We start from the raw sequence: 17040 nt of genomic DNA, 5'->3' as shown, positions 1-17040 counted from the left end.
CAAGTTTCTTTACTAGGGATCACATGAAAACTGTTCCCCTGACACTAAGTGCCTCAGCTTCACATACGAGGCAATAACTCAAATCTTTTTCTAGTAGTTTACCATCTTGCAGTCTACCAGGTTCCTTTCATAGGATAGGGAAGGAGTTGAGAGACGTTCGTATAACCGGTTAGCAAAGTTGCCCGGCTATATTGATGTACCACGTGAAGAGTTACCTCACCAGAACCAGCCTCTTTCTAAACAACAAAGACGAGTTCCGTCAAACGATGGTCCTAAATCTTCAGCAGCGATGCAGCAGATGACTGGCGTAGTCAGCGCTGATCCGAAGTAAGAGGTGTCAAGAATATAGGAATGTTTACAATCTAGGAGCCTTCACAAACGAAACCTTGGGATGAGCAGTCGGCATCAAGAGTCCGGTCGTCTCTTCTGTTTTTCTCTCCATGGACTTTGAAAGTCAGTGTGGTGAGTCCGCAGCAACTGACAATGACGACACTACCCGGCCATATATAATATCATCAGTGTCGGCTGCTGCGGGTTTACCACACTCAAGCGAACGAAGTCGTTGTACAGCAAACGTAGCAGTGTTCGGAGAGACATGGAAAAATACTGACAGATGTCCCGTGGAACAAGAAAAAAAGAACCCTTCTTTAAAATGCATCAGACGAAAGTAGCAGATACAAGCAATCGAAAAACGTAAGTTTTTCATACATCGAAAACACAACCAAAGACTAAAAACCCAAAAGTTCTTCTTTACACGGAAAAAAAAAAAGAAAAAAAAAAGCAATGCAAAATTGAAGGTCCATTTATTCTGAGAAGGAACTGGGGTCACAAAGGAAAATACAGGCTGAACAAGGCAGTTCCGGAGCTGACCTGCTGCGTACATGAATGACTGACAGTATCGGTTAACTCTTGCATTAGACAACTAGACAGAGAATGGGTGAGAGTGTGCTGCCAGAAATTTTCTAAGCGCATGTCAAAATGGACGAGGGATGCAAGCAGACGTTTCAGAAAATCAATGAAACAGCGATGGTGAGGAGACAGAGATACAACACTGCAGAGAAGAGGGACAGGTTGAAGTCAGTGAGAGAGGGGATGTTAATAGACGATAAGCCTTTGACTCCATCCTGTTTAGAAGAACTGTATGTGGGGAACGAGTCACAAAAATGCTATATGTACTCCACACACGGGCGAATAACATCGTAAAACAAAGTCAACAGCTGTGCAGTGTAACGAAAACACAGAGTCGGCTTAGTGCACTTAATCTCCTCGAAAGATATTTTGCACAGCAGGTAGTATAATCTTTTCAAGTTTCGTAGAGAAAGGAAACCCAAGGATATTATGAGACAATGAAGGACTGAACGCTGTATTGTTAAATATTATGGGATATTCCTGTGGAAGATTTTAACGGGACAGATGTAGATACTGAATATATATACATATACATATACTGAAAAAAAAAATATATATATATATATATATATATATATATATATATATATATATATATATATATATATATATATATATATATAGTGTGTGTGTGTGTGTGTGTGTGTGTGTGTGTGTGTGTGTGTGTGTGTGTGTGTGTGTGTGTGTGTGTGTGATGAGTATACAAGTGTGTTTTAACACCAGTCTGGAAGGATCTGCTCCTCTATACTTATACAAATGTTCTTCCTTCAAGAGGCATGCCGCATGCAAACGATAAACGCCAGCAGAAGTTATTGCCCTAGTAAACTTAATAAATACTTATGCTAATTCGGCAGCCAAAACTTACAAATTTGGCCAATTATGGAAAAACTGATGGTGTCAGATGATTTAAAGTGCTGCGAATTATGAGGCGGTAAACTGTATACGCTCTCTCTCTCTCTCTCTCTCTCTCTCTCTCTCTCTCTCTTCAGAAGAATTTAGTAAATGACCACTGTATACCAATATTAAACTTAAATTCAATAAAGATAATGCTACAGTAGTTGCGAGAAAGTGATCGAGTACAAGAAGGCTAATTTTCATAAACTAAATGTAATTGTAAATAAAAGTGACTGGAATTCCACTGTTCAAACACTGGCTAATAACGAAGCATGGAAGAGCAACTGAACAAAAAATTAATAACAAAAGAAAAACGAAGATGTCCACAAGTATAACATCAGCAAGGTTGAATAAACTTCAAGGAACTGTGTAAGTCGAAAGAAACCAGGTGGAAGTTTGGGATGGGAAAAAAACAAATTTCTCCTCTGAAAGATGTTACTGGAGAAAAAAAATAAATAAATGTGAACTAAACAGAATATTTTTATTTTAAACTGTACAAGAGTAACACTGGGACTGAAGAGCTAGTTCAGGATATGGAAATAGTGGACAGAGAAAATCACAGCAATAAAGTAAAAAAAAAAACAAATAAATAAAGTGGAATGAATATGTATAGGGGAGGAGATGAAGACGATCGCACCAATGATCTCATTAAAGATACATGTGACTTTGGAGATGAAGACTTTTTACAATATGCTTAAAGTAAAAATCAAGAAAAAATAAGAATTAGTTCTGCTATAGATGCAGACCAGCGAAGTGAACTAACTGGACTGTTTCTCAGCTACGACACAGTTGGCCATATAAAAGTTTTTAACAAAGCAACTAAGAAAACTTTTAACATTAAAAGAGAGTTTCCCGGAGAGCAGGGAAAAAAGTAGGAAATATAAACAGGTCATGTCCCAGGTAGAGCAAACAACAGACAGACAACCAGGGCAACGGAGAGACAGGCCCGAGATGAGTGAGAGGAAGATCTACACAAGGAGACAAACGGAGATATGAAATGCGGACATTTGCTGGTATTCGGAAATTTGCTGGTATGCAGTGGAACAGGCTAATAGCCATTAGTGTAGGACGGAATGGAAAGTCATGAGAGAGGTCTTCGCCCAGCAGTGGACAGATTCAGGCTGCTGTGTGTGTGTGTGTGTGTGTGTGTGTGTGTGTGTGTGTGTGTGTGTGTGTGTGTATTTGAGAGAGAGAGAGAGAGAGGTTGAGGAATGGCGTGTTCAGGTGCCACTACGTAAGCTCATTGGTGCCACGACACCTGTGTGGGACTTACCTGTCTCCGCCTCCTTACCCCCTCTCATACCTTCTTATCTCCCTCTGTATTCCCCCTTTCTCTCTCTCTCTCTCTCTCTCTCTCTCTCTCTCTCTCTCCTTTTCTCTAATCCTTCCTTTCTGTTCTTCTTCTCATTTCTCTCCCCCTTTTTTTTCGTCCTTTCTTCTTCCTCCACTTTCCCTCTCTCCTAATCTCATACCACTCATGTTCTCCTCCTCCTCTTGTTTTCTTGGTTCTCACTTTCTCCTCACTCTCTCTCTCAATCTCACACATCCACCTATCCACCCACCCGCACACAAAAAATCTTCCATCTCACTTTCTCCCTAGCGCACAGATGGACATCATCAACTGTATGAAGACTGGATGTTTTTGAACACATGGAACCCACGGAACAAACTAGACCTACTTGAACCTGAACCAGTACCTCTTGTGTGTGTGTGTGTGTGTGTGTGTGTGTGTGTGTGTGTGTGTGTGTGTGTAGCCAGGAACACAATACCACCAAACCATATCACAATCACCATATCACACCTTACCTAATATGTCAGTGTACAGCACTCCACACTTCCATTTTTACCTCACATACAAATATTACTTTTGAAGACTAATCAGCTGTCTGGTGGTGCATGAATGAACTTATAAGAACGTCATCGTACTAACTAGGTTTACAACACACACTACCAAAATGCGCCACATCACATGCTTCCACTCTCTTCTTTTCCTCTTTTTATCTCCTCTTTACCTTCCAATCACTCTTTTTCCTTTTCTCCATCTTCTCCTCTTCATTCTTTCCGTCACCCCTCAGTTCTAACTCTCCCTTCTCCTCTCCCCTTATCTCCATCCTCACCCATCTACACATTCTATCCATTATACCTCATCTTTCTTTACCTTATTCCTCTGTCTACTTCCCTTCTTTCCCGTCATCCATTTTCCTTCTTCCCTCATCACCCCCCTCTCCCCTCTCCACCTTCATCCCACAGGCCCTCTTCCTTCTCACATTAATTTTTGTCTCCCCCCACCATCTCCTTTTCACCATCCCTCTCCTCTTTCTCCATCCTTTTCCTCTCACCTTTCACGCTCCCACACCACACAACACACATCACTCGTACTAATTGCGTATTTCTGGACTAGTATGTAGTTTCTATTTATAACTCTATGTATTTTCATGAATTAAATCCTACACGCATCTTGCGCAGTTTTTGTGACCTCAGTATAACAAAGACCTTGCAGTTTTATAAATGGCTTTAAGTAATGGTAATAACTAACATTTTTTTTTTTTTTTACAGAAATCTAAAGAAACACACACAAAAAATCTACAGTCCTCCAAATAATACTAAGAAATTAACCTATTCAGATTTTTTATGTAATTATGAGATGTACTTCTCTAAAGGAACACAAGCTTGTCGTGGCGAGGAAGCTTGTGCATCTCAGTCACCAGCGGAGCTATACTAGTCTGGTGCAGCCATACTAGACAGGTTCCTTGTTAGGCATCACAAGAAAAATCTTACCTCGCAGTAAGTGGCTGACTTGGCCCCGTCAGCAACCACCTCACACCTAAACAAATACAACTAGTTCTATCAAATCATGGGCCACAGCTCCTAACAGCAACGGAGAAACTGGCCATATCGAGATCAAACCTACTCTGGAACAAGGGGTGCGAAGAGTGTCTCTGTTTCTCAATCTAGTCGCCTGTGGAAACTAATTCATGGGACTTGAAACGTCCTCATTCTTGCTTGTGAAGCCAAGTTGGTTCTCCTTATCAGGGATGCGAGTGATGTAAACAAAGATATCACAGGTCTTAGTGAGGTCACAACACCTGGTGAGGCATTTGTAGAACTGCATGATATTTATGTCCTGCGATACAAAAGCAAACATGAAAAGAGGCAACATGCCTTATGATTTTTGGTCAATAATAAATGGTTATAATGAAAAAGACTTCAGTATAAAGTATATGAAACAAGAGGAGACCTTATAACAAAATTTTATAAAAGAAGGAAAACTATCATCCAAGTATATGTTTCAACACATGCTTATAAGTTCGAAGAGAGAAAAGAAATTTTATTAAGTTGTAAAGAAAATCCTGAAATTAATAAGACCTGGCATACGTTTGTGATGGGAGACATAAAACTTAAGGCAAGTACGAAAAAGGAAGGTTGGGCTGCTGAAGGTCATGGGTTGTCAGAATTCTTAAGAGGCTCTGCTGGTGAAATTTAAGGTGATTAATGCCTTCTTTCAATAAAAGAGCTGTAGAAAGTGAATTTGGAATGGACCATATGGTGAAACAAAGAATGACACAGAGTTTACCTACACAGACACAACACATGACATTATGGAGAAGAATATAACTGTAGTGAAAGGGGCATAAGTAACATGTAAACAAGAAAGAGGGGTTACGTGGTACCGGATCTCACAAGAGGCGAAAGCTTAATCCAATGAGTACAGTCAGATCTTGCAGCTGTGAGAGAGAATTAGTTTGTTAGCTCAGAGTAAATATTCGCAGCTGATAGATGAAGTAGACCAAGACAAAGAGCAAGTAAATGTGCAGTTTATAAAAACAGGTACCGAACACATGTATAAGTAGGAGAAAGGAAACTTCTAAACAGCAACAGCAAACTTTCTGATAGTACAATGGAATCTGTAAAGAAAAGTAAGAACGTTATAAAACGAACAAGAGCTAACAAAACAGCAATTAAAAAAAATAACAATAACAGAAAAATCAAGATGTCCGGAAGTACAACATGAGAAGGGTTGAAATTCAAGGAATTATGAAAGTCGAAAGGAAACAGGTGGATGCTTAGAATGGGAAGACACCAAATGTCACCTCTGAAAGATGCTACTGGAGGAAAAAAATATATCTAAAGAGATCTGAATAGAATATTTTTCTTTCAAACTTCACAAGAGTAAAATTATGACAGAGGAGACAGTCCAGGATATGGAAATAGTGGACATAATAATTCCCAGCAATAGAACTGAAATAAACAGAGTCTTTGGAGGAATGATTATGGATAAAGCAGAAGGTGAAGACGATCGCCCCAATAATCTTATTAAGGATTCAGGTGACTACGCTGAACAAAAGACAAAGACTCTTCGCGAGATGTTTAAAGTAAACATTAAGAGAATATATGAATTAGTTCTGCTATAGATGCACACCGGTCATGTGAACAAACCGGACTGTTTGGTAGCTACGCGACAGTTGACCATATTATAGTTAATAACCAGGCAACTAAGACAACTTTTAGACATGAAAAGAAAGATTCGTGGATAAGGGAAAAAGGTAGATAATATGGACAGGGCAAGTCCCTGGTATAGCGGACAAAAGACGGACAACCAGGGCAACGGAAATGCAAGCCCGACATGTATGAGGGGAAGAGCCAGACAAAGAGCGAAATAGAGACATGAAATGCCGAAATTTGCTGGTATTCCATGGACCAGGCTAATAGCTAATATTGAAGGACGGGATGGAAAAAGATAACAGAGGTCTTTGCCATGCAGTGGACTGACTCAGACTGCTGTTTTGTGTGTGTGTGTGTGTGTGTGTGTGTGTGTGTGTGTGTGTGTGTGTGTGAAATTCACCGGGTCGGTCAGGATCACCTGATAGTCGTGATCATCAGCTTTTTACCCTCCCGGAAGGGAGCTGAGAGCTCTTATAGTCCGATCTAAGGGCAAGGCTGTGACCTTTACACACGCACACACCCGTCCCCTTGCTTTAGGGGGACAGTAACCACCCACTTCGTCAGTGAAACTTTTGGCAACCTGAGTTAGACGCGAACTCCCATCTACCAGATGGCAAGCGAGAACGTTACCACTGCACCAGCGTGTGTGTGTGTGTGTGTGTGTGTGTGTGTGTGTGTGTGTGTGTGTGTGTGTGTGCGCGCGGGGGCGGGCAAATGCTTTTAATGGTGTCTAATGTGTATCTAAGCGTGTGTAAGTGAGCGGCCACACTTGCTCCAAATATGTGACTGACAAAAGGAAACGAGGCTCAGGGGTCCGTCCAACGTTATGACTCAGATACTGCAGCGGCTCTCACCCGGTGGGTCGCTTCGTCTTGTCGATCACATGTTTCCAACAAGTGTGGCCGCACCTAACACCAGCTTGCAGGCTTCTGTTCCTTATACTTAAACATGTGTTCTTCCTCCCAGAAGCATACTGAAGGCAAATGATTCACGCCACACCAGCAGATGCTTATTAACTTCATTACTGTAAGAAATATGTTCCTAAATTCACCAGCTCTATCTTACCATTTAGCCAATTACAGGAGAAATTGGCAGAGTCAGATGTGTTAATGTGTCGGGAATTATTAGTAAGAAGAGTATATCTGAGAAGGAATGAAATTTATATGAAATAATAAGTGATAAGAGAGAAATCCAGTGCGTGGGAAGTGGAGGAAATGAAAGGTAGAAGTTGGTGGAGGTGCAATTGATCGGTTGACCTCGGCTATTAGAAGCAATAAAAATTAATTAGAAAGTCTTTAGACAGAGCCTAGCTCTGCCAACGCCATTGCCAATAAAAAGGATCTTGATCCGTGGATAGAGGATAGTGATCCACCCAAAAATTTAATCAATTCTTTGCTGACCCATGGCCCACCCTTCCACAAACCTTCATTGAAATTCACAGAGAACTTTTGGAGACATTGTGCCGGATACACCGGATCTGAATCCGCCCAAAAATTTAATCATTTCTTCCATGGTCCATGGCCCACCTTTCTACAAAATTTCATCACAATATATTCATAACTTTTTAAGCAATCCCGAATCTGGATCCGTGGATACAGGATCCTGATCCGGATCCGACCCTAAATTTAAACAAGTCTTTCTTGGTCCATGGCGAACCATTCCACAAAATCTCTGTGAAATTCATAAAATAAATTTTGGATATTGTGCGGGATACCCCGGATCCGCATTCGGATCCGGACCAAAATTTAATCATTTCTTCCTCGATCCATGACCCACCCTTCCACAAAATGTCATCAAATCCGGTTCATAACTTTTTCAGTAATCCCAGACCCGGAACCGTGGATATAGGACCCGGATCCAGATCCACCGCCAAATTCAAACAATTCTTTCTTTTTCCAAGGGGCACCATTCCGCAAAATTTCAGTGAAATTCATAGACAACTTCTGGAGATACTGTGCGGGATACTCCGGATCCGGATCCGGATCCGGCAAAAAATTTAGTAATTTCTTCCTTGGCTTATGGCCCACCCTTACACAAAATTACATCATAATCAGTTAATAACTTTTTGAGTAATCCTGTTATCAGAAAAACCATTGAAGGGAAAAACATAACCTCCATTTCCGAGTTAATAATAATAATAATAATAATAATAATAATAATAACAATAACAATAATAAAAATAAAAATAATAATAATAATAATGATAATAATGATAAAAATAATAATAATAATAACAATAATATTCAAGATAATGATCATCATAATCATAATTAATACTACAACTACTACTACTACTACTACTACAACAACTTCCACTGCTACTACTACTAACACTACTACTAACTATTATTATTATTATTATTATTATTATTATTATTATATTAATCCATCCATCTAACATCGAATCCTACGTTGCCCGATGAGAAGCGTACAAACCGGGGACTCGGCAAGTTGCTCCTGACACATGAAGTGAGTGACCAGCCTGACTCATCCTGAGTGGCATGACGTGAGTAATAAGCCATAACCACTCCTTGGATATAAACCTGCACAGGCCCAATCGGATTGGAGAGCCATAATTGCCCACTAAACCACCCGACCCCATAATTTAGTTATATGGTTACCACCCAGCGGAGTAAATGTTTTCCTGGTGTAAAGGAAACCATTTGCCTTGTCACTCAGTTTAGAGTCACCCATAGGCAGAAGGAAGAGGAAAGAATGAAGGTAAGAAAGACAGAAGAGGGAGTGTAAAGTCACCTGTAGGCAGAAGGAAGAGGAAAGAATGAAGGAAAGAAAAACAGAAGACGAAGGAAGGTAAAGAGCAAAGGGCAGACACCCAATACTAACAAATAATAATGCAAGTAATCATCATCACCAATGCCATAATAAGAAGAAAGTACTGAGAGAGCACATACCTCCGCCAATGCCACTGCCATTAAAAAGGATCCGGATCCGGATCCCAGGATACAGGATGCTGACCCGGATCCCGATGCGCCCCCAAATTTAATCAATTCTTTCTTGCTCCATGCCCCACCTTCACACAAAATTAGATTTAAATTCACACAGAATTTTTTCAGATATTGTGCAGGATACTCCGGATCCGGATCAGCCCAAATCATTTCTTCCATGACCCATGGCCCAACCATCAACACAATTATATCAAAATCCGTTCATAACTTTTTGAGTAAAGAAGCTAACAGACCGACAAACAAACATACAAACAAGCCAAGGTCTGTAAAAACATAACCACATTGGCAGAGGTAATTATAATAACGAGGACAACACTAGCAGTGTCACAAATCTTCTAAAGCACTCAGGTGTGGTGCTCCTCAGGGTTCTGTTCCTTCACCAAGTATCTCCTGTTCAGCAAGTATCAGAACACCATCCTTACAACCTTCCCTCTTAACATTTTGAAACTGGAAGGCACTGACAGAGCGCATACCTCCGACAATGCCATTGCAACTAAAAGGGATCCGGATCCAGATTTGTCCCAAAATTTAACCAATTCTTTCCTGGTCGATGTCCTAACATTCCACAAAATTTCACTGAAATTCATTGACAATTTTTGCAAAATATTGTGCGGGATACTCCGCATCCAGATGGGGCCGAAAATGTAATCAATTCTTCCACGGTGCATGGCCCACCCTTCCACAAAATTTCATTAAAATCTATTCATGCCTTTTAGAGTAATCCTATAAAAAGAAAGACAAACATACAGAAAGACAAATAAACAAACTAACGTGGGGTAAAACGTAACCTTCTAGGAGTAGGTAACAATGAACCAATGAACATATTCTCCAGTAACTCCTCATAGTTATACATGGCCAGTAATTTAATCAGTACGGAATGAAGAAAAAACTTTATGCCACATAATTATGAAGTAAACAATTCTTTCAGAAAAATTGCAAAAAGACAAAACAAAACACGATCAGCAACAATCAAAGCGAAACCACAAATTACATGTGTACTGAAACCACCTGTCACCTGTGTACTGAAACCTATCATCCGTTTAATTATAGTATTTTGATTAAGTGTACTTCCTACCTTCTTGCTGAAAACTCACACTCCTATCACACTTAAAGGGGAACAATAAATGATGAAAATATAATGGTGAAAGAACTGATGATTGGATTAGATCAGACGAAGTATTACATTTTCCTAATAACAGGCTTTATTTTTCTACTTCTGCTGAGAAATCTGGCAGTAAAGAAGTTAATGAATGCAAGACCTAATCCATGTCTCCCTTAAGGTATGTATGTTTGTACTGAGGACACTTAAAAGAAAACAGAGAGAAAAAAAAATCATACTTAGACTATTATATTCTACTGTATTCTTTCCCTAACCATGTGTGTGTTTGTAATTCACCGGGTCGGTCAGGATCACTTGATGGTCGTGATCGTCAGCTTTTTACCCTCCCGGAAGGGAGCTGAGAGCTCATATAGTCCGATCTAAGGGCAAGGTGGTGACCTTCACACATGCAAACACCCATCCCCTTGCTCAAGGGGGACAGTAACCACCCACTTCGTCAGTGAAACTTTTCGCAACCGGAGCGAGGCGCGAACTCCAGTTCACCAGTTGGCAAGCGAGAACGTTACCACTGCACCAGCGCGGTGTGTGTGTGTGTGTGTGTGTGTGTGTGTGTGTGTGTGTGTGTGTGTGTGTGTGTGTGTGTGTGTGTGTGTGTGTGTGTGTGTTTAAATTCAATTCTCCATGTTTTTTTATTACTGACATAAAACAGTCTGGGAACAACGTAAATCTTAACTGTTAACAGCAGATCATCTGGCATAGACGTACCCCCCCATCTCTCTCTCTCTCTCTCTCCTTCCACTACCCACCTTCCCCTCCTCTCTATTACCATCTTTTCTCCTTTCCTCCATCCCGCCTCTTCTCACTCCCCCTAATTATCTCCCTTCCTCTCTCCAGTTCCTTGCATGCTCTGCTCCCCCTTTCCCTCCCTCCTCCTCTCTCTTTCTCACCGCACCCCCTTAACTAGCTCCCTCCCTTCTCCGTCCCCTCTTTCCTCCTCTCTCCTTCCTTCTTCCCTCCACCAGCCCCATTCTCCACCCACTACCTCACCCTTACTTCTGTACATCCCCCCTTCCATCTCCCCTTACATTCTCCTCGGTTTCATCTCCCTATAAAACACGGAATCCACACCTCTCCACTTCACTCCACTCACCTTCTCTTGCACAGCGAAGAATCAGGTAACCTCATTTGTGAATTTAATTCAGATACAACCCATTTTATACGTGCCACCTCTTAAGACTTCTTCACCTCTGGGCACTTCTCGTTGTGAAAAAATGTAAAAATCTCTATTAACACTGGTTATCCTTTCACTTGTACTAAATCGTTTTTGTTATGTAAGCGGTAAAACCATCTGATATTCTTTAGTTATGCGAAAAACACTGCCAGAGAATTGCCTAAATTGCTTGATTAACTTAGAGAAAACCGAAAGCTTTTACATCCTAGAGCAAAGTAAGTTACTCTAATTGTGTACATTTGCGGCAACAAATCTCGATGACACTTTGATAATCACTCACTCAAGATCTATAGCCATAATTTTATTACCTTATTCCCTCTTGGTAATATACAGAAAAATTCAAGAAAGATTTCATTTCTTCTATAATTGTTTTTTTTTTTTTTTTTCGCTGAGTATCTTTTAACAGCAAAAGAGCTTTACCGAAGAATTTAAAAAATATATTGGGAGTTGTCTGATACTTGGTTCTCTTGGCATTATTTTCCTCTCACTTTATTATTTTCTCTCATAATCTCTCCATCATGAATGCTGATTTGCAATAAGAGGTTAACATTAGAATATGAAGATAGTCAAAGAAAGGATGTAACGACGAAGCTTTGTCATATCCTACCACTGAGGTGCGTGAAATAAGCTGCAAAAACACGTAAATCTGGGACAAATTACGGTTAAAAGGAAGATAAGCTGGTAACTCTACTAATTCTCCACTCCTCGCTCACCCTTCCCTCATTTTCCATCTCCACTCCGACACTTACTCCCCACACATCCCTCACGCTCCCTTCTCATACCTGCCTTACCACTTCCTCATTCACTGCCCATTCATCCCTCACTCTCCCACCCTTTACCTGCCTTACCGCTGCCATACTCATTCCCCACTCACGCTCCATTCTCCCACCCTTTACATTCCTTCCCGACTTTCAGAGACATTCCTCACTCATCCCCCAATTTCCCTCCCTCTATATTCCTTCCCGAATCCCACACACACACTCCCCATTCATCGCCCACTCTCCCTCCACTTACCACTTCCCATCTCACTCCTAACACATCCTTCACTCTCCCTCCCCTTATTTGCTTTCATTACTTTCCAACTCACTCTCCACGCTCCCTCCCTTCACCTACCGTCCCCACTCTCACACTCACCCTCTCGCTCTCCCCTACAGGCACCACCACCACCACCACCATGAGGATCGCCCTTCTTAGCCTCTTCGTCATGGGTCTTCTGGCCGGAGGAAGTCAGGCACTGAGTCTATTGCCCTGCAACGGGTCCAGCGGCGTACTTGGCTCTCTTCTTGATGGGATTCGTATGTGGTTGTGTTTTGGTTGCCGTCTGAATGTCACTCTCATTCGATGGTTCTCCTTTTAACATGCATATTCATTCACACAGGCATTCGTACACTCGCTGGTATCAGATGGTATCAGATATAACACACACACACACACACACACACACACACACACACACACACACACACACACACACACACACACATCCATTTAGCAGTATTTATTGTGCTTATTGATTCACTTACACATATCATTCACACAGGCATTAAAGCTAACGCAGGTGAAAGAACGTTTATACTATAATTATACTCTTAATCCCTCAGTCTTAATTAACTCCCACAAACACTCACACTCGCTTCACCTCATGCAGGTTCACTCATACCCCAGAGGATGCTCCATCTCACTCATTCATTTACTCAATACCCACTTATGGAGATTGCTGAAAGACAGTTTCGCAGTCGTTCTATAACTCAGGGTCAATCTCCTATTGTCACAAGCTTACTATAAAGAAGTTACTTTATTTGCAATATTTTAGTAGTAATGGATGGGTCGAACCTACCAAAACTTCCATCAGATAATACACTTAGATTTATATTCCTATGTTCTAAAGTCTAAACCATTCACACACGCAAAGCTGCATATGAGGAAGGGCCTTTCTTCCTCTCTCTCTGCCTCCCCGTTCTTTTCCGCTTATCTCAGTCATTTCCGTTCTTCCTTTGCCTCCTCCTCAGCCTGCTCTTCTACTAACACCCTCCTTAACTCTCCACAGTCAAAGCAATAGGTGAAGGAGAGATTCACTACCTTCAACTGTCTACCAATTGCTCTCTCGTTTTCTCCGTCCTTCCTGTTTCCTCCGTTGTTTCCCTCTTTCCTCCTCCCTCTTTCATATGCCTTCCGTGCCTCCCTCTTTTCTCCCCGCCTCTAATAACCATTTTCTCCCAACCGTCTACAGTCGGAGTAGTATGTAACCTGCCGCTGTTAACAATCGTGTGCAAGAACAACGTGTTAGACTGCCTCAAGGAACTTGACATACTCTGCGGAGACCTCACCCAAGAACTGCTGGACTTAATAATCGGAATTTTGAAAGAGTGCATCGCAGAGTTGAATCTGGTAGTGGATGTGGACCTTCTCGCTCAGATTAAACGTAATGTCACTATTTTACGCTGATTTTCCTAGTCACTCGTTTTACACTGATTTCACAATGTCACTCTCTCTCTTTCGCTGGTTTTCATAATGTCACTCATTTTAAGCTGATTTTCATATTGTCACTGTTTTACGTTGACTTTCATATTGCCACTTTGTTTTACGCTGATTTTCATATTGTCACTCTGTCTTACGCTGATTTTGATAGTTACTCTGTTATACGCTTATTTTGATACAGTCACTCTGTGATACGCTGATTTTCATACTGTTTTACCCCGCCTCTCATAGCACAGGTTTATGTTATGTGATTTTTTAAATCTGGCTCTCATACCCATGCTATATGTTATATGATTAGCTCCCATACCTTAACTTTATGTTCTGTGATTGTTTTACTCTGACTCTCATATCCTGGACTTTTATGCAATTTTGTTTCACTCTGGCGCCAATACCATACCTTTATTTCATGTGATTTTGTTTTTCTCTGGTTTATATTACTTTAGTGGCAGTACAATGACTTTATTCTACTCTCACTACATGTTACTCATTCCAGGTTGGTGGTGCCGGAAAGCAGGAGAAAGCAACCTCAGCCTCTCTCATTCTGTTTCTCGGCTGTCTAATTTAATCGTCTACATAAAGTTATCTTAAAATTCCTTCACTCCATCCTCTTCTTATTCACGGTTTACCCCAGCTGCTTCACTTCTTGCTCTCACAGGTTACTGGTAGAGTTGTTCTCCCCTAAACTACTTCATTCCAATTTGCTTTATACCGTACACACTTCTCACACTCCTGGATGGTCACAACTCTAGTTAAAAATCTGTTTCAGCACTATCCTTCCACCTTTGTCTAGACCTCATCATATCCCTCATTAACTCCACTTCTAATCTGTGTACTGTCATCAATCTCCCACCAAACCTTCTCTCTATTGGCTATAAGATAACATACCCTGATCTGCCCATTCCATTGCACGACGTCTACTTTAACGCGTCCCTGGTCTTTCAAGCTCTTTCAGTTTCATTTCTCACACTGCCATCTAACTCCACATACAGACCTGGAGAACTTCGTCACCAGCACTTCCACGCTTTTTCGGTCCCCAGTATTCAAGGATCGCTGCTTGCATCAATACAGGACCGTCAGGGTCACTTTGCGTTCCTACCCTGACTCCTTCTTCCCCACGCTGCACAGTGCCCTAATATTCCTCTTCTCCTATCCTACGACTTGCTTCAGGTCCCTTAGTTCTATCTGGTGCTTTGGCCACTTTTAAATTCCTACAATACTATATTTCCTTCTGTTTTAAAACGATCATGCTGAATAAGAGTTCTACTCCATCTGTTTGTTGGATGTCATCACCTCGGCTTTTCTTCTATTCGATAAACTTCTTCCCTTTTAATATGAAGACTTATTTTCAGTTTATTCTGGCAAACTGGATTCATCAAGTAGTTCAATGTGGCGAATATGTTTAATCTTCAGGCAAATTTGTTTTTATTTGTGATGTGGTAAATCTTTTTAATCTTCCTGCTAATTTGTTTTTCTTTGTTGCGTTGTAAATCTTTTTAATCCTCCTGCTAATTTGTTTTTATTTGTAATATGGTAAATCTTTTTAATCTTCTGGCTATTTTGTTTTCATTTGTGAGATGTAGAGTTAAGATAATGATAAGACAATAACGATGTCAATGACGAAGATTTTACACTGATTCATAAAGAAGTAGAGTGAGAAAGACTTATTCTCTCTAAGTCACATCCCCCTCCAACATTCCCCCACACTGCTCACCTGCCTTGCCCTGCCATCCCATCCTCTAAATTATGCTGCCCTTCCCTGCCTTCCTCTTCATTAACCTGCCCTGCCTTCCTCTTCATTACCCTCCCCAGCCTTCCTCTTCATTACCCTGCCCTGCATTCCTCTTCATTACCCTGCCCTGTCCTGCTCTGCCCTGCGTCTTTTCAAACATAAGGCAGCATCTCTAATCACTTGACCTAATCGACCCTCTCCCCTTCCTCTACCACAGTCGACACACCACCTGAGGTGAAATTGGATCTCTTGGTACAAATCTTTGGCCTTGACACCCTGGTGGACGTCATCCTGTGTCTGCTGAACAAACTTGGCTTTGTGAGTACGACAGATAGATACAGAAAAAGTGTGTGAGAGAGAGAGAGAGAGAGAGAGAGAGAGAGAGAGAGAGAGAGAGAGAGAGAGAGAGTTATTATATGATACTTGTTATTTTATAGTAAAATGTATTTAGATACGAAACTTACTTTCATGATCATTATCAGTCTTGCTGAAATTTTTCTTTGTGGTTGTTCTAAAGTGAAAGAAATATATATAATCTCTATAACTCATCTCTAACGTGAAAAAAAAAAAAATGTGTAACGCCTGTAACCTCTCTGTCTCTCTCTCTCTCTCTCTCTCTCTCTCTCTCTCTCTCCTAAAAAAGATCTATAAGCTCTATAACTTATATGTCAATCTTGAAAAAAATATTAATAACCCCTATAACAATCTCTCTCTCTCTCCCCCTCAGCTCCTCGATTTCGTCCAATGCGTGCTTGGGTCAGTTATTGGATAAGATGGAACCCGCTGAACCGACCTGAAACCAAGTGAACCCGAACCAGGACCAATCTCCATTCTGTGTGCATGTGCGTGTATGTGTGTGTGTGTGCGCGCGCGCACGAGTGTGTATGTGAATAAATCCACAGCAGCATCTTACATTGTTTTTATTACCTGACTAATACACAGACCATATATATTTTTTATCCAGTTCAGAATAATGGCAATTTAAGTGATAAAAAGTATCACATAAATTCATTTCCACCTGAACTCTGAGCAACGGTAATATATATATATATATATATATATATATATATATATATATATATATATATATATATATATATATATATATATATATAATTGCCTTTTCAACATAACCCTTAATGGTAGTTCTTCAAGGGAACACTGCTCTGTCTTGGTGCTGAAGCCTGTGCATTCCAGTCATCAAAGGAACTATACTAATCAGGTGTAATCACAATGGCAAGTTTCTTTACTAGGGATCACATGAAAACTGTTCCCCTGACACTAACTGCCTGAGCTTAACATACGAGGCAATAACTCAAATCTTTTTCTA

General features: G+C 40.8%; 1 protein-coding gene across 1 annotated transcript; it reads left to right on the top strand.

Annotated features, from left to right (window-relative positions):
- The first annotated feature begins 11395 nt into the window (after positions 1 to 11395).
- LOC145405766 (uncharacterized) lies at positions 11396 to 16619 on the top strand. The gene is made up of 5 exons (XM_080276998.1): positions 11396 to 11447; positions 12658 to 12798; positions 13734 to 13925; positions 15928 to 16028; positions 16438 to 16619. Exons 2-5 carry the CDS (start codon positions 12678 to 12680, stop codon positions 16480 to 16482), a joined length of 459 nt encoding a protein of 152 aa, XP_080133124.1. The 5' UTR covers positions 11396 to 11447; positions 12658 to 12677; the 3' UTR covers positions 16483 to 16619.
- Positions 16620 to 17040: the final 421 nt, after the last annotated feature.

Source organism: Coenobita brevimanus, chromosome 68, assembly GCF_032717465.1.
Source record: "Coenobita brevimanus isolate Jiangsu-jjx chromosome 68, ASM3271746v2, whole genome shotgun sequence".
Taxonomy (NCBI): domain Eukaryota; kingdom Metazoa; phylum Arthropoda; class Malacostraca; order Decapoda; family Coenobitidae; genus Coenobita; species Coenobita brevimanus.
This window is presented reverse-complemented; position numbering and strand designations above follow the sequence as displayed.